General features: G+C 34.7%; 1 protein-coding gene across 1 annotated transcript; it reads left to right on the forward strand.

Moving 5' to 3' along the window:
- Positions 1-87: 87 nt before the first annotated feature.
- ppp1r16a (protein phosphatase 1, regulatory subunit 16A) lies at positions 88-27493 on the forward strand. The gene is made up of 11 exons (XM_067369997.1): positions 88-418; positions 13643-14126; positions 15611-15681; positions 16525-16670; positions 16781-16884; positions 17079-17203; positions 17278-17403; positions 20398-20473; positions 20550-20679; positions 22176-22338; positions 24252-27493. The coding sequence occupies exons 2-11, from the start codon at positions 13892-13894 to the stop codon at positions 24735-24737; spliced, it is 1662 nt and encodes a 553-aa protein (XP_067226098.1). The 5' UTR covers positions 88-418; positions 13643-13891; the 3' UTR covers positions 24738-27493.

Raw genomic sequence — 27493 nt, forward strand, 5'->3', positions numbered from 1 at the left:
TGTGATTGGTTCAACTTGGCTTGCGCTGAAAAAAGTAACAGGTATCACGGAATAACGTTGTCTATTGCAACATCGGAGATCTGGACAAGAAGTTAGCTACACCTGAACAATAACACTGACAGAAATTTTATTAAAAATACATATCGAAGCGGTAAAATAAAATAATTGTAATTTAGACCAAATCCGACCATATCTTAATACCTTATAGCCCGTTGTTTGCCCGCACATTCTCTCTCTGTGCAAATTCCCAGTGTTTGTGTGTAGCGCCGACTGTCGGGATGCGTTGAGCGAGTACACGGACCGAAGGGCGCAACGGCTGTTATGGAGATTATTTTATTTCCCCCAAAAGCTTACGAAAAGGACTTAAACGTGATTAGACGGACATGAATTTGCCGACTGAGTTTAAATGAAGCAACAGGTAAGACAGAAGCGTTGAATGTGAAGTGACAAACAGGTGGTTAAATGACAGGTGTGTGTTCAGGTGCGTTCACAGGCCACTGACACTAACACACACATTAACATTAACGCTAAAAATGGCTTTTTTATTGATTGACTAATTCAATACAATGATATGTTTAAGTTTAAAGTGTTCGTGTATCGTTATCGTCGTATGAGGACTAAAGTTGAAATGAACTCAGACTTCAGACAGGTTAGCATTATGCTAGTAAACAGGAAATAGAACAGTTCAAATAATGTGTTTTTTTAACATGTTCCATCGTAATACCACGTTTTTGACATGGTACCATGGTGTTGCCATGTTTTTATGTTTGTTTGTTTGTTTGTAACAGTGTATTCTTGTCCCTTGAAGTAGCAGGGTAATGTCAGTACAGTAATGTATGGTAAGCTTTCATTACTATGGTATCAAAGTACTATGCTTATGCATAACCAAGAATTAATTTGTCTTGTAATGTTTGGGAATATAATGGTCGATTCACTATTCATATTTTCGATTAAATTCAAAAGCAGTTATTGCAAATTCATAACGATTCACTTCTATTAAATTAGATCAAAATATACATTTAAAGGATTTTTAAACACAATAATGTGTTTCAAGCAAGAAAAAGAAGGCAGCCAAATTACTTAGGATTGTTTACTGCCCCAACAGTAATTTGAAAGGAAACATTATGTGAATACAGGACACTTGGAACATAACAGAGTGCACTGTGCCAATAACATTTTTGAGCTCAACTTAACCAGAAAAATATATAATATTTCACATTATGATTTGAATTATTTATTTGGTTTATTTCCATGTTTTTTTCTGGCCTGGAAAATTTAATTTTAAAATTCCTTAAGGTGGGTTTTCCATGACACTGGGAAGTTGGAACCCTGAGTCTAATCTAGATATAACAGTATTGCACCATGAGTTACGCCTAGTAGACACCAGTGTGTGTGTTGAAGGGAATTGTCTATTTAGACATGAAATCAATGTAAATTTTATGTTTAAGGTTTATATTAGATCTACATGACAAGAGAAATCTAAAATAATTTTGCCTTTAGTCATTTAGCAGATCATCAATTTATCATATTCTGCAATTTATGAGCTTGTCTTAGGGTTAGTGCCATGATACCAAAATTTTAGTTGTCAGTAACAATGATTGCTTATACCTATTTTGATACTACAAAAATTGCTATTGAACAAACTCCTTTGAACTTTTCGAAGTTAAATATTAATGTGAATAAATTAATATATTAGAAAAGAATACCTAACTTTGTGGCATAAAAAAGACAAATGGATAGTCAGTAAATGCACAAAGAAACAATTACAAGCAATAGAACAAATGGTGCTCGGCATTTTTCACTGTCAGTATTCTACGGAAGATGATTATTAGATCAAATGTTGAGAATAAACTGGTTAAATTACGAGAAAAAACTTGTTAAATTTCGAGAAAAAAGTCGAGATAAAATGTTGAGAATAAACTCATTAAATTATGAGAATAAAGTCATTAAATTACGAGAAAAAATTTGTTAAATTATGTGAACAAATTCGTAATTTAACGAATTTGTTCTCGTAATTTAATGACTTTTTTCTCATAATTTAATGACTTTATTCTCAACATTTTATCCTGACTTTTTTTCTCGAAATTTAATGACATTTTTCTTATAATTTAACAAATTCGTTCTCATAATTTAACGACTTTTTTCTCGTAATTTAATGACTTTATTCTCAACGTTTTATCTCGACTTTTTTCTCGAAATTTAACGAGTTTTTTCTTGTAATATAACAACTTTAATCTCAAGATGGTTTTATTTTTTTTATTATTGCTTGGCCCTAATCCTCTTCCGTAGTATTCAGATGAGCTGTGAGAATTTTTTTTTTTCCAAAAAGAAATTTATTATAAAACATAAGATGTTTTGTCTTGTCTGTTTACAGTCTCTTAAGATACAACTGATTGACAACATCTTTCCAAAACCAACATTTTGAATAAAAAGTGCATTTGTCTGCTCACATGCAGCCACACACATATGCATATAAGCCGATATATGTTATTCCCAATGGTGTTTTAGAAGTTCCCACTAATATATTGTCCAGTTCGTCCCAAATCAGCTTAGTGGGATTTAAGTCTGGAAACCTTCTCTTCTAAGGTAGTTCTGTCTAAACTGTTTTGAGTCATTATCTTGCTGTACAATAAAACCTTGAGCAGCTAGTCAGGAAGTTACAGCAAAAGTTTACAGCAGGGAGCGTGAAGGTCTTGAACCTTCCCTTTGTACATGGTTGCAAAAGAACCACCAGTTGCTGCTCACTCTCTGATAGAGTGGAAGATAGGGAGATAATACACTTGTGGGAGCGTCTTGAGATACTGTAGGAGGGTGCAGTTCTAGTGACAGCAGCATTTTTGGTTGACATGCTGCTGTGTTCTGGATCATCTACAGAGGCACCTTGAAGGCTGACCAACAGAGAAGTACAGCAGTCCAGAATTGAAATGATTGAAGGCTATGGAAACAAATGAATGTAACCATTGGCTATGCTATATATTATATACAAAAGAGGGTTATAATCACATTACGCTGTAATTGTAACAACAACAAAAAAAATCCCTAAATTAAAAATGAAAATAAATCAACCTTTATTTTTATAGCACTTTTTACAATGCAGATTGTGTCAAAGCAGCTTTACAGTGGTGTTAACAGGAAAATAATTTCGGCTGCACAGCAGCTCTAGAAAATGGTGTCATTGTCCAGCTTAAGTAAGTTCAGTATCGATTGATTCTGTTTTAAAAATCATTAGGTATTGAGTTCATTTATCTATACAGCTCTGGAGAAAACAGTGATGTCATTGTTCAGTTCAGTTCAGTTTGCATACAATGGTGTCAATGCAGGCAGATCAAAAACATTATTGAATATCAAGTGTCCCCAACTAAGCAAGCCAGAGGCGAGTTACAGCAAGGAACCTAAACTCCCATCAGGTGACAAACATGGAGAAAACAACCTTGGGAGAAACCAGGCTCAGTCAGGGGGCAAGTTCTCCTCTGGCCAACAACGAACAGTGCATGATTATGATTCAGGCAGCATAACAGGTCACAAGTCAGACTGGGATCAGAACAGACAAAATATTTAATCCAGTTCCGTCTGGTTGAAGATTGGATTCATCACACCGGTATGGAAACTGTTTTGTCTGTGCCAAATAATAATAAAAGCCCAGACTAAATGTTAACTTCTGTTTAAATCAAACAATAAAATTTGAGTTAGTGAGACACTACAAAGGATGTTAATAGGGGCCAATATTTGAAGGTTTTTAAAGCAGAAATGTGAAGTTTGTCATTTTATTTTAAGGAGTACATTAATTCATCTGTTCAAATATATGAGAAAGCTGTTTAAATCAGCATCTTTACAGTCAGAGAGTCGTTTTATGTTGTCATGCTGAGATCATTGTATTACAATGAGTGAGATCTGTATGGTCAGATGGTAAGTGTCTTGCATTAAAGCATGTGACATGCTTTTCATTCGGCTCTTGCTGTGAATAAGTCTTTATACTGCTGTGCTGATCCTGTCCAGAACATTTGGATTAGGAGAACTTCTCATTCTCACTGTTCCACCTCTAAATCTGCTTAGTGCCTATGAATAATGAATCTCTATTCTTGGCGGTTTACTTTTGTATTAAAATTGGGCTAAAAGAAGCTTGTCACGTGAATACTTACTGTGCTTTGTTTACACTTATCAACAGTGCAACCTTTGAAAACTTTTAAATTAGGGCAACTACATCTGCAAAAATCCCTTTCTAGAGGAGCCTTAAGTCATCCCCTTGATGGAGTGAAAATGCCACAAATGTTATTAGAAAGTGATAGAAGATATCGAAGAAAAAACATTTCTGCAGTTATCAGTGATAACATGTTGTTATATGTTTTAGATTTGTTCATTTTCTAGTCCTTCTGATTGCTTGAAATGACATAATTGCATTAAAAGTTTGCTCTACATAAACACCCAGAGCGCATCATTTAGGATAATAATTGATTTTGGAACTATTTACTTCACTACGTCTTAGATTGCAACTTAAATAACATCATCACATTAAAGTAACACCCTACATGAGTTATCTGCATCCTTTCTTGATGATACTCCTTGTAAAATGTCTATAAAAGTCTAATGTAATAATATATTATAATATTATAATAATATAATAAATGAATGTAACAGCAGTCAGTTGTTTTTTGATTGTAAACAGAATGAGACAAAAGATCTAGGGCCACTTGCATGAACATAGCCATTGTTGTCCCAAATGATGCACTATGCACTTATACACTACTTATGCACTGTGTACTCATCCATGTAGTGTATGAATTGTAAACATTTATTTTGTCATTATACATCAGAGTCTGATCCATCTCCCCCTTACGGAACGTAATTAAAGCTGCAAGAGTTGAGTGCAAGAAGTGTCCAACGTTCCACACTTCATTTTTTTCGTTAATTTAGTGCGTCATCCGGGTATTTAAAGTGCGCTTTTTCTTTTTGGAATTTTCTGTGTGAACACATACTCGCACCATTTGTACTTAAAAATGTCATAGAATAGTGCATAAGTACGCGAATTGGGATGCAGCTTGTGTCTTAAGAGCTAATATGGCCAACTAGCAGTTGATGATGAGTTGATGGTTAATCAGTCTTAATTTTCTGTATCAAATTAGACCAATCTATGTTTTTATGTAACTGAAAAAATTTGATGACTAAGGTAAGATGAGTCTAAGCAGTTTATGCAACCGGCCTTTATGTATTATTATAAATCTGTCTGCTATGAAGTCTTATTCCAATAATAAAAATCAAACAGTAATATTGACAATAAAGGAGAATCACTCACAGCACGTCTGAATACTGATACTGGCAAGATGGCAAGTGCTTTTTGTGCTATTGCTTATAATTGCTTATGCTATTGCTTACTGTTTATTATTTATGATGTATAATTGCCATTGTTATTTATATTTTCAGATTGTTAAAAAGAGTTTGCTTAATAGCAAATTAGTGAAAGATGAAATCTTGGTAACTAACAACACTAACATTGACTATCAATAGAACAGAATATAGTTGATATTTTTGATATTGTTGTTGATATTTATTTTTTTTGCCCAAATTCTTCTTTAAAATGTATATATTTGTAATTAAATAAAATTTTTATTTATTAGAAGAATATTATAATAGAATAATAAAGATTATTATATAGCATAATAAGAAATCAAATTGAGGAAAAAATACCAAATATTGTTCATGTGTTATAAGTGAACGTGCAAATATTTAAAATTTATGTGTAGGTCATAGTATAGCTGACAAAAAATAATTTAAATATATGAAATATGACAAACTGTTAAATGTAGATGTCAAGCTTCAAATTATGCATCTGTTGTAGTTTTGTCTGGCTGTCAGCACCAACTTTTACTATCTCAGAATCACACCTTACACATTAATAGTACAAGAAAAGTCTTGCTGATTTCAAAGTTCAACATGTTTTTGATAATAATTGACCAATGAACACAAAAGAATCTTGAACAATTGGTCACAGAGCATTTATGTTTGTAATTGTTATATAATGGAGCTTTGAGTAAGACACCACATGTAAAATCTCAAGTTTTTGTGGACAAGCAGGCACACAGTCAAACAATTGTTTTATTACCATCCACTGGCCAAACATTTGTTGTGAGTCCTCAGATTGAGACCTTAAATAAATGTAATGCATGGCAATTTTATTTAGATGGCACATTTCCTACACAATTGGTAATTCATTTCAAACTCAAAGTGCTTTACATAAAATAATTTAAAAATAATCATACAATAATCATAAACGGAATGACAAAATTAACAATGAAAATAAATTTTTTTTTAAATAAAAAGAAAAGAGATAAACCTTTATTAAAAATAAGTTAATATCGACAAATAATATCAATTTCAATTTTCATATCTGCAAGTAAAGCGAATGGTGTTTCTGATCAAAAGAGATCCCAAGAAGATAAAACTGCACCCTTGGACAATTCTACTAATAATTATCAGGAGTTAGATCAGTCAGAAATCTAATAGAGCTAATCAAGTCATCTAGTGAAATTGTTTTCATATCGCAATCTATATCTCACAAAAACAAAATATCGCAATGTCAGTTTTTTCCAACATCATGCAGCCATAGTTGCGACTTATTTATATTGTTTTTAAACAATATAAATAAAAAATCTTACTATTTATGTTTGGATGAATTTATTCAGATTTTTTTATTTATTTTTTTTTTAATAATTGTTAGTTGCAGTCTTAAATGCTTACTGTATTAGTACATTAGATACTTCACCCATGTCCCAGTGGCCACTTAAACCAGCAGCATTTTCATGCGCAAAAATGGATTTGCTGTGTGATGTGTGCCTCACTGCCAGTGATTAGGGGTGGGAATCGCAGGGTACCTCACGATGTGATCAAGATACATGGCTCACAATAACAATAATATTAAGATAAAGCGATTCTGCTATAATCGATATATTGCTAGACATTATATATAATGATACATCACAATATCTGTCTAACTATGAAAACAAAATGCCAGTGAAAAGGTTAAGTACAGGTTTTCTCTCTTTATTAAAGTCCAAACTATTAAAAAACAGCACAAAAAAATGTTCAGTCTGTAAATGAAATGTAACATTTTAAGTAAATTAAACATTTTATGCTTACATTTTTTAAAAGCCTAAACTTTTCTTTGCGTGTAAACTTATCGGCTTATAAACCTGGTACTTTTAAAAAAAATTACCAACCTCTTTTATTTAAACCTGGGAACATCTCAGTGTTTACAAGCTTCCTTAAAATAATCCTGGGAATAGTGTTGTCCAAGGTACTGACTTATATTTTAAAATGTTAAAAATGTGACGATACCAGCATATCCTAGCATTTTGTGTGCTGTTGAGCAGATTCTTAACCTCTGATTGGCCATATTGTGTTTACACGCTCAACATATGTCTGATTGGCTACAATGATCATCGCTTCTAATACATATTGTAAATCGAAATCTTTGACGCTTTTTACAGAGCACAGAAGCGGATGAAAGCAGTCGTCTATCAGCGGATCCCTAATATAGCCGCTGATAGACAAATCCGCTGATAGATGCCTGCTTTCAAACGCTCCTGTGTATATCTGTGTAAGCACTCGGTGAAAAAAAAGTCAACAGTGTCTAAGTTTGCCACATCAGTGGTATAAAAGCCTAAGTGTGTTCAGACTTTGAACTTAAATGTAGCTGGGGCATCTATTATTTTACTCGCACTGCTGTCTGCCGTTAAAAACCTCCTTTTCTTAGGCTAGTTAATTTCTGTTCACGTTTCCCTCATTCATATGTTGAGCGCCGCCTTGAAGTAGCAGCGCTGGGAGCAGGGAAATCTATTTAGAGCACTTTATTTTATTCATTAAAATATCGATATTTGGCGCCAGCATATCGTAATTATTCAAGACTACAATCTGTGATTCCGAAGTACAGTATCCACTGGTGCGGTGACTGACAGCCACACATTCTTCTCACAACATTAGATTCATCCATGCACAACCCACGTAAAGATGATAATTTCACAAAAATCTGCAATTGCAGGTTTCAAACAGAGATGGCGACAAAGAGGCAAAACGTACGTACTGCAGCTTTAAAGGTGACCTATGACCCATGGATTGAAACATACAGATTCAGGGGGTGGTAATATTATAATAAGATTCCCTTCCTACATCACAAGGGGAGCGAAATCAGAACGACTCAATTTTTCACATGTTTGTAAAGAAAGGCTTACCAAAACAAAGTTACTTGGTTGTCCTTTTTCACATTTTCTGTGCTGGTAGATGCACCAGAGACCCGATTATAGCACTTAAACACGGGAAAAGTCCGATTTTCATGATATGACCCCTTTAAAATTCTGAATGTGAACATTTTTATTAGTGTAAACTTAGCTAGCTATAACAAGCTCATTCAGAAAAAAACGAACATGCTTTTTGCTAACATGTTAATAATAGCATGCTATAGCACTTGCTGAATGAGTGCAGCAATATAAAGCATCTAACATGCATGCTCTCAAACCAAGCCCAGCCCAGTTTCAGTTAAACTTAAGTTTGTCTAAATTTAAAAGTTAATAAAACTCAAAACAATGAAAAAGTTTACTTAAAATATACGTGATCTTGAAAGAAAAAGAAAATGATAAATACTCATAAAAAATAATTTGACTGAACTAATTTGTTTAATTTAAGTTTATCCTACTCAAACCAATTAATTATTTTGAGTGTTTACAGTGTAGCTTTCTAATAAATCTGACTTTGTGCACTATGACTATTGTTTGTTTACATCAAAGAGTTAGTTCACCCAAAAATGAAAATAATGTCATTAATTACTCACCCTTATGTCGTTCTACACCCGTAAGACGTTCATCTTCAGAACACAAATTAAGATATTTTTGATGAAATCCGATGACTCAGTGAGGCCTCTATTGCCAGCAAGTTAATTTACACTTTAAGTGCCTAGAAAGCTACTAAAATATATTTAAAGCAGTTCATGTGAGTACTGTCATGGAAATTCCCAATACTAATCCAACTTCACCACTGACAATTCAAACAACCTCCAGTTGTCAATATAATATATATATATATATATATAATACTCAGTACCAATACAGTACTACAGTACCTTCGAGGTAATTCCCATCCCGAATATAATACAATATAATATACTACAGTATCTCGAGGTAATTCCCTTCTCGAATACTTCTAATACATTTCCAATACTTCTAGGTAATTCTCTTCCCAAAGTAAGGTGACGGCTTCCCGTCAAAAAGCTATACAATAACTGTTCTGGTTATTGGTTTGTAATGATCTAAGCTAATCATATGACTGGTCTTTGATCTGAGCATCCTTAGTCTGCATTTTCTGTTAATTTCATGTTGACATAACATATTTCTATCACAGTACAGTGGCTCTACCTTAATATTATAAAGCAACAAGAATACTTTTTGTGCGGCAAAAAAAAAAAAAGATTCTTCAACAATATCTAGTGATTGCCGATTTCAAAACACCGCTTCATGAAGCTTCGAAGCTTTTGTTTTGAATCAGTGGTTCAGATTGCACTGCTGAAATCACGTGACTTTGCTGCGCCAAACCACTGATTCAAAATCGCCCAAAATAAAAAGTTATTTTGTTTAGTTTTTTTTTGGCAAACAAAAAGTATTCTTGTCGTTTTGTAATATTAAGGTAGAGCCATTGTACTCGCACCCATTGAACTGTTTTAAATATGTTTTTAGTAGCTTTCTGGGCACTGAAAGTGTAAATTAACTTGCTGGCAATGGAGGCCTAACTGAGCCATTGGATTTCATCAAAAATATCTTAATCTGTGTTCTGAAGATGAAAGAAGGTCTTATGGGTGTACAGTGACATGAGGGTGAGTATTTTTGGGTGAACTAACCCTTTAACATATCTGAATTTCAGCTTCCTCAGCACTATAGTGATACGAACAGTAACAATGCCGACGGTTTACTGTATCAATTCAAGCCTGAGTCCTCCTCAGCCTTTTGAAGTGCATGCAAAGTAGATTTGGCTTTTGCAGAACAGAGTTGTTGACTATACAAACCAAACTCTTCCAGTCCTCAGCTACAGCTAGAGTGTTTGGCAGGTCAAAGCAGATGTTCGCGTGCAGTCAGCGTTGACGGCTGTCATTACGCAAATTTGTTACAAACCTTTTTGTGCAGGAAGTAAGACTAAAATTACTGATGACTCGTGTCCGTTCTGAATTGGTTCTTTGTTTTGGGAACAATAACCCCATTTATCATGCACTTGGGTCTTTAAAACTTTGCAGACCTTTTACATTCACAAACAGCCATATGACATGAAAGGTAATATCCAAAAAAGCACAATAGGGGCAATTTAATATTGTTGCCTCAAGATTTATGTTGCATAATAGGATATTCAAAAAAAAAAAAATTTCATTTCATTGTCATTTTCACACCAAGCCAGAGAGACTTTTTCTGCAGTGCATGTGATTGTATCTTTTTGAAAGCTTTTATCGGCATAACCAGCTCCGATGGATGTCTGGTTGCTTTAAAGGGGGGGTATAATTTTATTTCATGTATTCTGACTCATTTACACTGTTAAAGAGATGTATTCTCATGCTAAACATGGCCAAAGTTTCAAAACACAAGTTGGACGTATGACAGAGTATTTCTGTGCCAAAACTACTCTTCCAAATCCTCATAAACTTTGCAGGGTTTTTTTCGAGTATGGGGCTGTGTGACGTCATAGCGGTTGGAATTCCTTGAACGGGAACTTCCGTGCGTTCGGCTTTACGGAAATCGTTGGCAGCGCTGCACTGGTCACAGGAGTTTCTGAGCTACACCTGTGGTGGGTGTGTAATTGTAAATGTCTCATAGTTTTGTTAGCATTCTGTGCCCATCATCCGTTATTTCCGCCACTTTTCATAAAAACATGACGTTTTATTTCACGTTTCTTTTCGTTTCGCGTTGCCTCTCGTATTGAGGTATTTAGTCCGCAAACATGACAGTATTCGATTGATTTGGCTCAGGCCCACTCACACACGCTCAATCGTTCTCTTTCTATGAAACCTGTAAACCTGTTCTCTATAGTTCTCTATAGTCCGCTCACACGGCACGCCTCCAGGCGCTCGGCTGTTTTCGGAAAGACTCGGTACAGTGCATGTATCTTTTATAAATATGATAAAACTAAAGACTTTTTGGATAAATGAAAGATGCACTACTACTTTATAGGTATGCAAGATTAACATGAGATTGGCAGAAACTGTGTGTGATACCCACCCTTTAATGATTGACCGATATTCTGGCTCATCACAACTAATTAACTATAGTTTTGTGCCTCCTCATTTGGAATAATCTGGATTCATCAGTATTAGAATGAGGGTAAGAACAAACTGATGTGTGTGCATACCTGTTGTGAATGTGGTGGACACTAGGGATGTAGAGCGCAAAACAAATTCATTTCATTTTACCTCAGGGCTCAGACTTTGCATGCATTTGTTTTCTCTGTGGTACTCGTGGCGGACTCAAAGAAATGTCTACTCAGAAAGATGAGAAAGGTGAGAGAGCATTTTGACTTAGCCTGAACAAAACTTTTCCATTTTGTTCTTTGTCATGTCAAACTGGCATATAACAATCAGGCTTGCTTTTAGGCTTGTTATAAAACCGGTTTTGTGGGAAAATAGCCTATTAATATGAATTTTATAACAATTTTAAGGGGAACCATTATAAATGAAACTTACTTTACAACAACAGATCCCATAAAAATGTAGAATACTCTTATGTATAGTTGTCGGTACACATCAAGCTTTTCTTGTATTTTTGCTGCCTGCCATGTGTACAGGTATTTTTCATACACAAGAAGTATGTTTAAACCCGGATGCACAAAGGTGGTAAGTAACGAACAACAATACCTTGACATGCTGATTTAAGTTGGCTGACTTTAATTTTTAGGAGTTCTAGTTATAATTGGCTATTGAGTTTGTACTTATTGGTCCAGCACTGCCTACTGATTCAGTTGATTTTAATAAATATGTCTGTATCTATGTACTTATTATGCATTTATAAGTGAATGAGACTCAGTCTCTCTTTCTTCCTAATTTTTTGTTTTGTTTAAGCATTACTGAATGAAAATCCATCCAATAACATTTGTGTTGCTTGCTTTGATGATCATTCATTTTACCCAAATAGTGAGAATTTGATTTCTTTTTAATTAGGCGTAGCATGATTTTTTTTGTCTTTGGTAACCTCATAGCCCCATCAAAAAGGCTCTTTTTCCCCTTCATTGACATCAAACCAAGCAGAAATGTGTGCCTTTTATGGATGCACGATATTCAATTCACTTAAATTCATGTATAGTGCTTTTCACAATACATATTGTTTCAAAGCAGCTAATTAATGTCAACATTACAATTTAGAGTAATCTGTTATCGGCATGATGTGTTGGCACCTTATCAGTTATCGGCTGGTAGTTTGTCATATGTCTGTATCTCGTTTTACATGATAAGACTGACTATGATGAACAAGTAATCTAATGTGTCTGTCATTAAATTTCACCAAAATCTATTAAATATAAGTAAATATACTGAAATAACTTGAAATGATATGCTTAAAAGCATGTATTCTATACAGAGGGGGTACAAAACTCAGTTCCTGGAGGGCCAGCGGTCCTGCAGAGTTTAGCTTCAACCCAAAACCGCACCCAATCCAGCTAATCAAGACCAGGCTTATTTGAAAACTACAGTTGGAGCAGGGTTGGGACTAAATTCTGCAGGGCTATGGCCAGGGGCATCACTTTTTAGTGGGGCTTCAGCCCCTAAAATTCTACCCAGCCCCCCTAAAATATTTGTGGATAAATATGTAATCTGTACATGAATTTGTGATCGCCTCATTCCTCTTTAAAACGGCAGCAGGCTTTCCAGAAGCAAGCTTCCAAGATTTAAGAGGCTCTATTTCTCCATCCCTACTCAATAGTTTTAGGCCTTTTTGCAAATGTTTCAATCAAGTTTAGATGTTTTAGAGAGCATTTACTCATATTTAGCCTGGTTTTGAACTAACTATCTGTAATGTTATTTTTTTTGTGTGTGGAAAATTAAACACAACTAAACTAGCCAATCAGATTTATTTTTACCCATGCACGCATATAAACACATTTGACTTTTACAATACACAAACACATACCTTTATTCTCTCTGTCTTGCTTACTCGATATGCAATGAGTATACACAAATAGATTAATAATCAATTTAAAAATTATGTAAAAAATAAAACTGTACTAATTAGCCGTTTTAATATATATTTTTTAATATATTAACGCTTCAATATTTTTCATATTGAAGATAGCAAACCAAAAGCTAGATAATGGAGATTAAGCTTTCCCTTTAAGAACACATGTTGGCAGAGCAGTGTTTTTGCATAAAAAATTAGTTATGTTAAATTATTGAAAAACATACTTTATTCATGTTAGTTAAAGGTTTAGTTCACTTTCAAATAAAATTTTCCTGATAATTCACTCACCCCCATGTCATCCAAGATGCTCATGTCTTTCTTTCTTCACTTGAAAAGAAATTAAGGTTTTTGATGAAAACATTCCTGGTATTCTCCTTATAGTGGACTTCAATGTATTTTTGGTGTGAAAATTCACTTAAAATGCAAGACATAAGAACTTTTCACTTTCTTTGCAGAACTTGTCCACCTGGTCCATATAGGAAAAGTTATCAAGAATATGGTCCGTCTTTGGCTGTTATCTGCATCTCTACATTATCCTGTTGGATCTCGAAATTGTTTGCAGCTCTCATCAGGCACTTGGACATCAGAACTGCAGGTGTGACAGAGTCGAATGTCTATGATAGGAGACAGCAGAAGATCCAAGCAGAAGCCACAGTCTTCGTGGTGTCTGAAGGGAAGACGTTGAGAGTCTTGACTTGAAAGATATGGCAGAGCATGCAGAGCTGCTAGCAGAAATGGCAACTATCGGCCGTCTCTCAGCCACCGAGCGCCTGAAGCAGGCACAGAAGAGACGGGCGCAGCAGCTGAAAGGTTGGGCTCAGATGGAGAAGGACAGTGCCCGTGGTCAAAAGGGAGATGGGGTGAAGAAAAGCAGAAGGGTGACCTTCCACACCAACATCACGTTACTGGAGGCTTCAGCCAGGAATGACCTAGAGGAGGGTAAGAGGAGAATAGCAATACTGCAGGTTTTGTTACAGTGGCTGTAGAAAGTCTACACACCCCTGTTAAAAATGCAGGTTTTTAAATGTAAAAAATAATCCAAGATAAATCTTTCTAGATCTTTTTTCTTTTGCTAGGTCTTCTCTTTAATGTAATATTAAAAGCATTAGTTTTTAATGACCTTTCTCCACTTCCTCTCTCACCTGTAAAACATTTTCATCAGCTGTTAAATCAAGACTTGTTTAAAACACCAACCATTAGAAAATAAAATCCTACTGTATTTTCAACAGAAGTTGATCGGTAGGCTGTAAAATGTTTATATATATAAGTTTGGAACCACTAAGATCTGCTGCTCAAGAAACATTTAATGTATTCAATTGTACAAAATATTTGTGTACAATATTTTTTTTCAGGATTATTTGATGAATAGAAAGTTCAAAAGACAGTGTTTATTTGAAATCTAATCTTTTGTAACATTATAAATGTCTTTACTGCCACTTTTGATTCATTTAATGCATCCTTGCTGAATAAAAGTATTCATTTCTTTAATTTCTTTTAAAAAAAATAAAAATAAAAATTCTTACTGACCCCAAACTTTTGAACGGTAGTGTATAATGCTACAGAAGCTTTGTATTTCAGATAAATGCTGTTCTTTTGAACTTTCTATTCATCAAGGAATCCTGAAAAAAAAAGTACACAACTGTTTTCAACATTGATAATAATCATAAATGTTTATTGAGCAGCAAATCAGCATATTAGAATGATTTCTGAAGGATCATGTGACACTGAAGACTGGAGTAACGATGCTGAAAATTCAGCTTTGCATCACAGGAATAAATTACTTTGTCAAATATATTTAAATAGTACACATTTATTTTAAATTGTAATAATATTTCACAATATTACTGTTTTTTTTTTTTTTTTACTGTATTTTTAATTAAAACTTCTTTTGAAAACAAAAAATCTTAGTGGTTCCAAACTTTTGGACTGTACTAATATATAATATAATATAATATAATATAATATAATATAATATAATATAATATAATATAATATAATATAATATAATATAATATAATATAATATAATTTTTTTTTTTTTGTCAAAATAATTTCACACATTAATTGGACACATTTTTAACAAATTCCAATAATTCCAATAATCTGCTTCCATGGTTTTCCAATTTGTATATTTCCAATTTAGTTTATGAACCATATTTACAAATTTGTAAATGGGTCCAAAATACATTGGGCCCTCTTGACTTGCATCATATGGACAAAAAACACGGAGTCATTTTTCAGAAAAAAATGTTGTTTTGTGTTCTATAGAATATAGTAAGTAAAAATGAAAATTCTGTAATTTACTCACATGAGTAAATTATGACAGAATTTTCTTTTTTGGGTGAACTTTCCCTTTTTATGTCATCATTTGTCATCATTAAAAATTTGGCTTGGTGACTTTAGAGCATTTGTGTCTGTTGGCAGTACGAGAGTTGCTGAATAATGGAGTCAGTCCAGACCTGTACAATGAGGACGGGCTCACTGCACTACATCAGGTACACACTCATCGACACAAACATAATCTGTGTGTATGTGGCCATTGAGCTATTGCTTTGAATATGCACAATTTAAATTTGTGAGTACAAGCTAACATTTAGAAGCACAGTTAAAGTCCAGAGATGGTAATGTTAATGTGTCACAAATTCACAATATAACATGCATAAGTTGGGAAAACTTAGCTTATCAATTATGACCGAATTCAGGAACAGTGTTAGTCATGACAAAAGAGTTTACCTTCCCACATGTAATATTTTCAGTTAATTTGACAGGCTGGATGACAATAACAGCAGCAACTCATGTTAACCCGTTTCATTTTCTCTTCAATATATTTTTCACACAGATCAGAATCTGCTTTCAAACTGATGCAGTAATACTGCTGTTTGGACGCTAGGTGGTGCTATGGGGTTATTTGCTGCGCAGCTTAATTCTGAACCTTATTTTATTTTAACTAAAGAAAAAAAAAATATTTACACACCTAAAGGATTAGTTCAACCAATAAGGAAGGACACATTCAAAGATGGAGGGTACATTTGCATTTAAAGATGGAGAAACTGCAAATGTTGTGGACTATGCACAGAGATAAATAAAGACTAAAGATATAGACATAAATGCTAAATTTAGCAAGCGATCAGCATGCTAAAAGGCGTATTTTGCAGTTATTTTTGAATTCCTGTCAAAACAAAATAAAAGTCTGCTTTTGTCACTTAACCACCAAACAGAAAATCTAGTTGGTTGGATGACTTCTTAAATAGTCAACCGTCTTGGCACATCGCTGCTATTGAGTCATGTTTTTCACAGCCAATAATTCAGATGTTTCAGATGTCACTGTTTTTCTGCAGAGCTGCATAGATGATTTTGTGGATGTAGCTCGCTGTCTTCTGGACGCGGGTGCAAACGTGAATGCGTGTGACAGTGAGCTGTGGACCCCTTTACATGCGGCGGCCACCTGTGGACACACTGACCTCGTCCAGCTGCTGATAGAATCGTAAGTCTCAAATTATAATTCATTTGTTATACAGATCTTACTCTGTTTTGTAATACACAGATTTTATTCTTTAAAACTGTGAAACGGACTGTCTGAGTTCATGTGTTCAGGGGTGCAGATCTGTTGGCGGTGAATGCAGATGGAAACATGCCGTATGATCTGTGTGAGGACGAGGCTACGCTAGAGCTCATAGAGATGATCATGGCAGAGCAGGGTGAGAGTTGCCTATAATATACCTAATACTGAGCTAAATCAAACCTCTTATGTGCAGTGTTGATGAACATTACTTTTAAAAGTTACATTATGTCAAATGCTTCTGATTTTGTAGATTAGTTTTTGCAGTCAACAAATTTAAACTGATTTCCTAAACAGTTCACATAAATCTATTATTCATATGTTTGTAATTAGGGATTACTCAGGAGAGAATTGATGAATGTCGTGGAGCCAAGGAGAAAGAGATGCTGTCTGACCTTCGAGAGCTCATAGCGAGCGGAGCTGATCTGAATGGGAAGGATGAGCAAGGGGCCACTCTGGTGAGAGACGTGGTATATACAGACAGGATGATCATTTATAAAATTACAAAAACTAAAGGTCCAGTTCTGTGTAGCTGCATATAGCTGCTGCAAATGGATACATGTCAGTGGGAGAGATGTTGCTGGAGCACAGGATGTCTCCTGACGACAGGGACGCTGATGGGTGGACACCTCTCCATGCTGCCGCCTGCTGGGGACAGGTGAATACTGACACGCATGAGGGTTTATTGTCTGCAATCTGCATAAAATCAAAATTGACCCCATTTATTTTCTTAATTCATGTTGCTGGTCTTATTGTACTTTAATTTTGTAAAGGCCTTGAATTTAAATATTAAATTTCCATAAACTTCCATTTCGTGCCGACTTTAAAATACACCATCAGAGAGCAAAGTTTCATAGGAAGGAGATTGTGTGTTAACAGACATATAGTTTTTAGTGAAAAAAGATAGTTATAACATCACATCTGAAATTTAAGAGAGGTATAAATTAAAAAAGATGTGTTTCAGATGTGTTTGATTAGGCTTGGAGCTAAATTTTTTCAGAAGGTATATCTCCAGGAACAGGATTGAGCGCACTTGCATTAGTACTACCTGCCATTAACTAGCAAAAACAACTAACCAATCATTGTTGAAGGTTCAGAAATGAAGGAAAGGCTCTTGGCCTTTTTTAAAATATAAATATAAAGTAGGGCTGGCTGCCCCCTAATAGTCGACTAACTGGTTAGTCGACTACAAGATGCTTGGTCGACCAAAATGATCTTTTATTCGGTTAGTCGCAAAAACACTCCACAGGACGTGGTGAAATCACACAGTCCATGACAGTCAGATCATTAATGGCAGGAAATGCAAACATTTGCCTATCATTCATCGACCTCAAATATGGCTTATCACTTAAAATATGTAAGTAGTAGCAGTTTTACAAGTTCGCTCGCACTAACGCTAACCTAGTTAAATGTGCATATCCAAGTGAGGCGCCGGTGCGATCACTTGTATAATACTCCGTCATTGTTGATCATACAGATAAGAGCAATGCAAACGGTAAAGGATGTACTTTTATTTCTGTAAACTCACAATAACAACAAAACGTTGTGCTTTTGTAAAATAATGAGTACAATCAGGATGCGCTTTTTGCCGCCTCTGCCTCTGTCAACATGTCACATAAATGAACTGAAACTCACAGACATGAAAAAATATATCTATGGAAAGCTTGAAATGTCTACTTTTAAATTAACTGATTCAAGTGGAAAACAAATATTCTCAGATTATATAATGCATATGTAACACGCATATAGGCGTGTCCACTACTGTGGGGATGACTAGTCAGCATTGTTGACTTAAAGGATTAGTTCACTTTCAAATTAAAATTACCCCAAGCTTTACTCACCCTCAAGCCATCCTAGGTGTATATGACTTTCTTCATTCTGATGAACACAATTGGAGAAATATTAATAAATATCCTGACACATCCAAGCTTTATAATGGCAGTGAGCGTGATCAACGAGTATGAGCTGAAGAAAGTCTCCATCCACATCCATACATTATAAATGTGTACTCCACACGGCTCTGGGGGGTTAATAAAGGCCTTCTGAAGCAAAGTGATGCGTTTGTTTAAAAATAAAAAATAAAAAAAATAAGTTATAAAGTAAAATATCTAACTTCTGCCAGACTGCCTTCCGAATTCAAGATATTTTACTTCATAACTTGTTAAATATGAATTTTTTTTTATTTTTTTTTTCACACGCATTGCTTTGCTTTTTCAAATTCTTAAAATATTTAGAGTCTCCTTCTGCTTTTTCACAACACACTCATGCTGTGGCAAGCTTTGTGGTGCGTTTGAGCGCTGATTAAGCTATGTAATATATATATGCATTTAAAGGTTCATTATTATAATTTATGGCTTATTAATATAAACACGCAATTAGTCTGCTAATCGTTTAAATGAACGGCTTAGTCAACTAGAAAAATCTTTAGTTGCGGACAGCCCTATTTTTTAAATGTCCTGCCCCACCTTCCTGTTTGGAAAGTAATAAATTGTAAACTTAAAGGTGCAATACGTAAGATTCTTGCAGTAAAAAAACTGAAAACCACTAGGCCAGTGTTATATATTTTGTTCACTTAAATAATATCCCAAATGTTTTCAACTATTTGTAAATCGTGAGAAAATTGCAATTTTAACCAAGGCTCCCGGATGTGTGAGTCGCCTGTCAAATGCGTCATACCCGCGTTACCCTCAGTTTCCGGTTTTATTTTGTAGAAACCATGGAAATGCCAAAGACGTTTTAATATATTAAATGTTTTAATGGACAAAGGAACAACTGTTTGGTTATGTTTATAGACAGAAAACTAATTATTGTTATATAGCTCAACATGTTTAGTCTTATTGTTTAAATCTAATTTTCTTGATTTTTTTTTTTTTTTTTTTTTTTTTGCGAGTACCATGCTTCGCCATGCCTCAGAGAAAAACACAATTTTTCAAGTAGCTAACATAGCATAATCAGATGCAGCTTTATTTATTAGTAACAGTAATACTGAATTTTCTCCGTCATACATTATAAAATTAATTGCATTCCATTTATCAACACAAGCCATCCAGCATTTAATATGATATTCTAAAATCGGTCTATCTTAGTGTGTCTCAAACCAGTGTCTCGCAGCAGCCGCCGAGCGAACGCACAGAGTAACGTTATAACATCGTTTTCAACTCTCTCAAATGTATCTAATAAGTTAAACAGGGCTGTGTTACCTCATACTCAAAAACCGGAAAGCGGAAGCAGCGCCAGCGACTGTGGCATAATAAAAGTTCTGCTGCTCATGAGCTGTGTGTTGCGCAGTCGCTCCAGCGGCCTCGTTCAGCTCCCACAACACTCGGTCCTGCTCTGCTTCATACTAAAGTAATGTTAATAATCGCATCCATGAACATGATTTCTTCCTGAGTCCTATCTCGATTGTTTCCACCGGCTGTGATGTGAAGACCACATGTCCGAAGATTCCACGCTCAAACTTGCCGTCATCAAGCTACGTCTTTGTTTTGAATAGGCCTCTAGCGGACATAAATTTTACATATTGCACCTTTAATAATTGCAAACATGTAATGGAACTTTAAAATTATAAAGCAGTTGGCTGGAATGAGTATATTGGCTTTAATGGCAAAATTGATGTTGATTCTTCAGTGATTGTGTCTTTATGCTTTTATAGATCCAGATGGTGGAGTTACTGGTGGCTCATGGTGCGAGTTTAAACGCCAAGTCTGAGCTGGATGAGACACCTCTGGGTATGAAACATCCCACATGTTTGATCAGGAGTGACTTGGCAGGAGGCTTCATAATACTTCTTGTGTGATTTTGCAGATGTGTGCACTGATGAGGAGGTCCGGGCCAAAATGATGGAGTTGAAACACAAGCATGATGCCATTATGAAGGGTCAGGAAAAACACAAGAACACATTGCAGAGACGAGTGTCCAGCACGGGCAGCAGAGGGTGAGTACTAACAGCGCAACTAAAGCATTTTATGTACGTCACAGCCTGGCAAAGCTGCACTTGACAGCTTGTGACAGTGACAGTTGTATTAAAAATTAAGTCTATTTGACTCCTCCTTTAGATTTTAGAAGAAACTGTTACTACAGCATAAAAATGATAATTGGCAGCAGAGCACACATAAAAAATATTGAGCATTCATACAAAAAAAATTATGAACACATGCAAAAACATGCATTTTTTTGCATAGTAAAATAAAACCTATTGTTGTGGTTTCAAATAATATAGTCAGACAAATACCTTAACCAAGTTTAGTGTTTTATTCTTCCCTTATATTTAAAATATTAAAAAAATATATAATATAATATAATATAATATAATATAATATAATATAATATAATATAATATAATATAAAATGTTTTCCTCATATTTTGATGGTTTAATCAAACTTGTAGGGTGATTAACCCTTAAATGCATACCTCAGGTCTTTAGTGACCCGGGACATCATTCACTACCCTCCTCCTGGTGTGTATCGGTGTAAGTGTATTTTTTCTGCACAACAATAATTTAATCTTAGATGACAGAATAAGTGCAATTCACCTTTATTCCACAAGGTGTCTACATACACAATGCTGAAGTGACGACTCATTCAGACAGAAAACAAACTAATAAGAAAAACATGAAATGGCTCAGCGATTTACTGCAGAGCAAGTACTGGACGCAATCAAATATGACTGTAACTCTTACTGGATGGATCTGGTGAAGCTGTTAGCGATCGAAATGTTGATTTTGAAGATGTTGAAAATTAAATAGTTTTGAGAATATATTTGAGATCGTGAATGGGATCATATTCATGACCTCAAACATAAAACTAGCTTATTATTTGCTGAATTTACTGGGAAGTGAGCTCTGACGGGGACAGTGATGATGGCATAAAATATCTGCTCAAACTGAGCCCTTTCAAGCTCCAAAAGGTTACAAAATATGATTTATTTTATTCTTCTGTAATTGTTACTCTAATGTCAGAGGAGTTTTATATTATCGTGACAGGAAGAGAACCTTCTGTGTTAGATATAGATCCGGGTCGATAAAGACCCGAATATGTAAGAATGATTGGCGAAACAGTCATGCATTTAAGGGTTAAAAAGAAATCCTCCTCAGGACATAGTTTTTGGCCACTACTGTACATCACACAGTGTTTTTTTTACACCATATACTGTACACTGACCTTTTTTATTCTTTTAAAATGAAAAGTAAGCCTCATTTTTAGTGTGTAATGTTTGTTCTGTAGTGGATACCGTGGAAACAGCCTCGCTGACTATAATTGGAGTGCTGTAGTTTGTTCCATCGCTCAGTTTCTATATCATTTACACTGGAATACTGTTGTTGCCATTTTTCATGATTAGATAATAGTGTTATCATGTTGTTTGTGATCTTAATAATGATAACCCTTCTAAAGCAGTGTGTGTGAGCTCTTCTTTGTGTGGACTGTTTACAGTAAAGTAGTGAGGCGCAGCAGTGTGAACGAGCGCAGCAGTCTGTACCGCAGAGAGCATCAGAAGGAAGCCATTGTGTGGCAAGAGAGAGGAAGACAGTCAGATGCCCTGGATGATGATGAAGACCGACAGACTGATGCAGAACTGAACCTGCATGCTGCGCTGGTGAGAATTGGGCTAATACAGTGTTTAAAACCTTCTGAAATATGAAATATGACAGATTGGAAACGCGCTAAGCTTCCAGTAATAAAGATCATGCTTATTAAAAAAAATAAGACATCAAGTCATTCTATGTCAACTCAACCAGAGGTCCCTGGCTATAAATGAAAGAAATATTTAAATAAAGAAGAAAGCCAAAATATAAAATGTCATGAATGTATATTTACTGAGTTATTCACTGTTTTGTAGAGGGGGTAAAAAGGTTGATTTTTCACCTGCGATTTGGAGCCAAATTACAGGGGGTAAAAATGACTTTAGAAAGATGGCATCACCATCATTATTTTATTTTTTATACTGAGATTGGTATGTCTGTTATTTAAATCTGTTTACTTTAGCAATCTTTGTTGCATAATATGCCAATGATGACAAAAATGGGGGAAAAACACAAGAAGTGTTTGCATGCCTGTAACTCAAGAAATATTAAAGATATAGGTAACACTTTACAATAAGGTTCATTAGTTAACTACATTAGGTAACATGAACTAATAATGAACTGCACTTATATAGCATTTATTAATCTTTGTTAACATTTACTAATACATTATTAAAATCTTGTTAACATTAGTTATTGCACTGTGAACTAACATGAATAAACAATGAACAACTGTATTTTCATAACGTTAACGAAGATTAGTAAATACAGTAACAAATGTATTGCTCATGGTTAGTTAATACATTAACTAATGTTTAACTAATGAAACTTATTGTAAAGTGTTGCCAAGGTATCTTGATATCTTTTATAGATTCTGGTTTCTAACAAACATTTGGTTCTGATGCAGAACCTGGAAGCGCTGCACTGTGTTTACTACATCAACAGCGTAGGAGAATGACAGGGAAGAGAAGAAATTGTTGAATAAAGTTATTATTTTTATTTTATTTAATTTTTTGCTGACAAAAAGTACTCTCATCGCTTCATTATATTAAAGTTGAAGCACTGCAGTCACATGGACTATTTTAACGATGACTTCACTGCCTTTCTGGGCCTTGAAATTTGGAATGACATTGCTGTGTATAGGGAGATCAAAACACCTCATTTGAAATGCATCTCCCCCCACCCCCAATTGTTTGTTTACTTAAGACATAACCGACTATGTTTACATGAATACTTGTAGATATAAAATATGACATAATTCTGTGACCATTCAAGCACAATTTGCAGCTAAAAAGAACTGAATGCGGGATCGCATGCTGAGAGAAGTGTCTTTCTGTGTGTGTGTGCACTTTGGGTGTGTCATTCAGCTCAAGTAACACATAAAGATCTATAATAAAAGTACTTTATTTACAATAAAACAGTACATTAGTGTGATAGGCCTATTTAATTACATAAAAAACATGATTATTTTGTTTTTATCAAATAAATGTAGCCTTTGGGAACATAAGAGAGGAAAAAAAAATATATTAAAAAAATTGTAATTATTCCAAACTATTGACCTGAAGAGTATCTTATGAACACAATGTCCAAACTTCACTAAACTTGGTGCACTTGGACAAAATGACATTCTGAGGAAACCTGCCAAATTTCATTAATTTCGATTGCTGGTTGGGGTGCTTAAAAAAAACCAACAAAAGAAAAACTATGTGAACTGTGTTTCCATTTACCAGCAATACAACTATATACACAGGATCAGAAGCATCTGTTTTTTCAAATTAGTCAGTTCTGATAATATTTATCATTTACCAGCTGCTTTGATATTAAATTTAATGATTGTGTAAAAAAATAGAATGATTGTGTAAGGAACTGATCTTGTGCTTGTTGAGAGCCTTTATTGAGCTCAGTGATGTGTTTGTGTCTTACATATATGGATGTGACTTGACCATCCTTGGTGAATTTTCTTGTACTTTTCCCTCTTTTGATTTAGGTGTCCGGCACTAATGCCAACCCTGTTCCTCCATTAGAGGTTGTCGAGGTGGAAAATGGAACTCAAGTTTTGGGGAACGGCAGCACAGCGTCATTTTCTTCCTCACTTCCAGGAGAACTCCAGGGCGGGGGCCGCAGGGATCGCAGCGCCTCCTATCAGCTCACTCCAGCTCCGGATGCTACTGGCGGGGACAGCATGAGCAGAGAGAGATCTCACCACACGCTCGCAGATCTTAAACGGCAGAGAGCTGCAGCTAAACTACAGAAACATCCAGCACCTCCTTTACCCCTGTCTGCAGGCCCGCAGGATGAGCTCGTACCTGAAGGACCCCAAGGGCCGCTGGAAACCCCTGAATCGGTACAACAGGATGCGCCTCCCAGTGCAGTGTACTTTACCCAAGCTAGTGGAGATCCACCTCTACTGAAGCTGAGAGCACCAGAAGAGGACACGACTAACACAAAAGAGCCATGCTGTGGACTCATGTAGAAGCAGCAAATGAAGACGTGTTTGCTTTCATATGATCGTACAGTTATGCACTACATGGACGAACGAAAAATATCAGGCAGGTACGTGGAAATGAGTTTTATGTCCAAGTCAAGCTTTCTCTCAGAGTTGCACATGGACTGAGTGAACTCACATTTTCAACACTAATATGAATAATAGCACGTAGGAATTATGATGGACTACACAACTTCCTGATTGAATAACATATATATGAAGAATTAAGAAGGAAAAAAGTGCCCACATTTTCAAAACATGCACTATTTGCAGTATTTCATACTATTATGCTCATCATTTTATTTTATTAGTTGTTATGGTCATTAAAAGTATTGGCTCTGTTCAATACAGAAAAAAAAAAAAAAAAAAAACGGAAAATGAGCACTTTACTTGACCAAACTTTCAGCAATCTTCATAACTTTAATGGATAAATGCACTGTATATGTAAAAGTTTATTGGTAACAAAAAAGCACATTTAAATTGCACTGATCAGAGCAAAATTGCATTTCATTAACAGTTTCCTGCATTTTTACGGGCTGCAATCTAACAACTAGACAACTAGTACGCTTGCACAACACCTGGTTCCACCATTTCATACTGCTTACTGCTCTCTGGATTGATGTTAAATGCCTTTTGAGAATGAAGTTCTTAAGCTAATTTTATATTAATGTAAATAAATAAAATAAATAATTTAAAAATAAAAAGTCGTACTAAGGCCAGTGTACCTTTAGATAATTTGCTTTCTTCAAACCTTCTCATTACCTCCTTTTTTTTTCCAAAAAAAAAAAGAAAAAGAAAAAAATCATCAACAACAACAACAAAAAACCCTTTAGACTTTTTGGTTTGAATATTTCTGTCTAAATAATTCTAAATAATTTTCCATGGAAGAAAAAAATAACAGTTTAAAAATAGAAAAATTCGAATTTACATGATTTTTAGTTTTGTGCTTGTTCATCAGTAAAAACATGAGTTTACAGCTTGAATACCGTATGCACACATGTGAACGGCACTGAAACACTGCTCTCCTCTGAACCGTCACGCACTCCATTTCGCATTACACCTCCCTACTGTCATTTAACTAACTTAAAAATGGTCGTAAACTGCCTTCCTGAATTGTGTGGAACTTGGATCTGGCTCTTTTATGTTTCATTTGTCTCATATGTCAAGTTCAAGGGGTCATAAAAACACTGGCAGGAAAAAAAAAATCAAAACCATTAGACTGTTTATGAATCTCAAGTGTTATATTAAACACACGCCTGAACATTATTTTCATACATTTCTTATAAATGGTCAGGTTTAGTGTTAAATATATATACTTTTCCAGATTGTGAAACCAGAATTTAAATGTAACATTTATATATATTTAAAAAAAAGAAAAAGAAAAATTCTATGATTTTGAATGAAGAAATTTTGTATAATAAAAATGAGAGTATCTGCATATTTTATTCATCAGTGTTTTAAACCAGAAATGAAATGCAGAAGATCTTTAATGGTTCTAACAAAGGAATGGATGCAGTACACAGACCACAGGATTGTAATAGTTTAAGTTATGGTGTGACAGGTTTAAGTTGTTAAGTTTTCATAACACTGCAGGTTTAATTGATTTGTGCTCAATGTTCAGTGAGATTTGAATAGAATGAGTGAAAGAGAAAATTTTATGACTGGCTGGATGGACGATTTTCAAAATATCTTTAGCTTTTGCACTTTGAGGCTTAAGACTGTATTTAATGAGAAATAGTTCAATAGTTCTGCTTTATTCCCAAGCAGATTTACTTGATTTAACATCTAATATTTTTTTGTAAATGACAGCCATTGTTTTCTTCAGGAACACTCATGCAAAGTCTTGCACCTTTTTGCGCCTTGTTTACCTCTTCTGATCACATCAAGTGCTCTTGTTCTTTGCTATGATGCTCCAGTCTATAAATGTAAAGAATATGTGTCAGTGTCCTAAATGAAACTACAGAAGCGTTTTGTTTCATGCAGTTTGGCTTAGTGGATTCCAGTGTGTTTTATTAAAAATAATGGCTACAATTCACAACAATTTAACATCATTTACTCTGTCTTACATGCAAGTCTCTTTGTGTTTCAAATTATGAACTGTAAAAATGGTTTCATGGATTTCATTGATTTATTTTGGATTTATTTTTATTTAATGAACTTTGTAAACCTTTTGTGTGATATGTTTTAGATGTGTTAGGATGTATAGACTCAATGAAGAGCAGATGCTAAATGACATTATTGAGAGATTACATGAGCTCCATGAATGTCAAACATTTCACATCTATCAAATATCTAGAAGCTTATCATGATCAACTTTTTTCTAGAAAAGTGTATAAAATGGATATTCTAGAATGACACTGTAACATGGCACTACAAAAACTGGGCTAAGTAACAATCTGTAGGAGCAATTATCAATTTGAATGCAGAAGTCTGTATTTAAACTGATAAACACTTTTTCAGGGATATTTAATTTTTTGGCAATTTTGATATATTTGAACTTGAAATATCTCTGGACTGTGTAATCTGAACTCTACCACGAAACACGTGCAAACATTTCATCTTGACATGCAGTGTTTACTACTGGACAGCACTTTTCACATTGTGAAATGCCTTAAATGTAAAATGTCATAAAATTCCAAGTTTTATACATGTTCCTTTCCTATGTCATCTACTTCCTCTGTTAAATTTAACACTGGTGTCTGTAAATATATTCAAAGACAGAAAAGTTTGAATAAATTATACAT

Source organism: Chanodichthys erythropterus, chromosome 19, assembly GCF_024489055.1.
Source record: "Chanodichthys erythropterus isolate Z2021 chromosome 19, ASM2448905v1, whole genome shotgun sequence".
Taxonomy (NCBI): Eukaryota; Metazoa; Chordata; class Actinopteri; order Cypriniformes; family Xenocyprididae; genus Chanodichthys; species Chanodichthys erythropterus.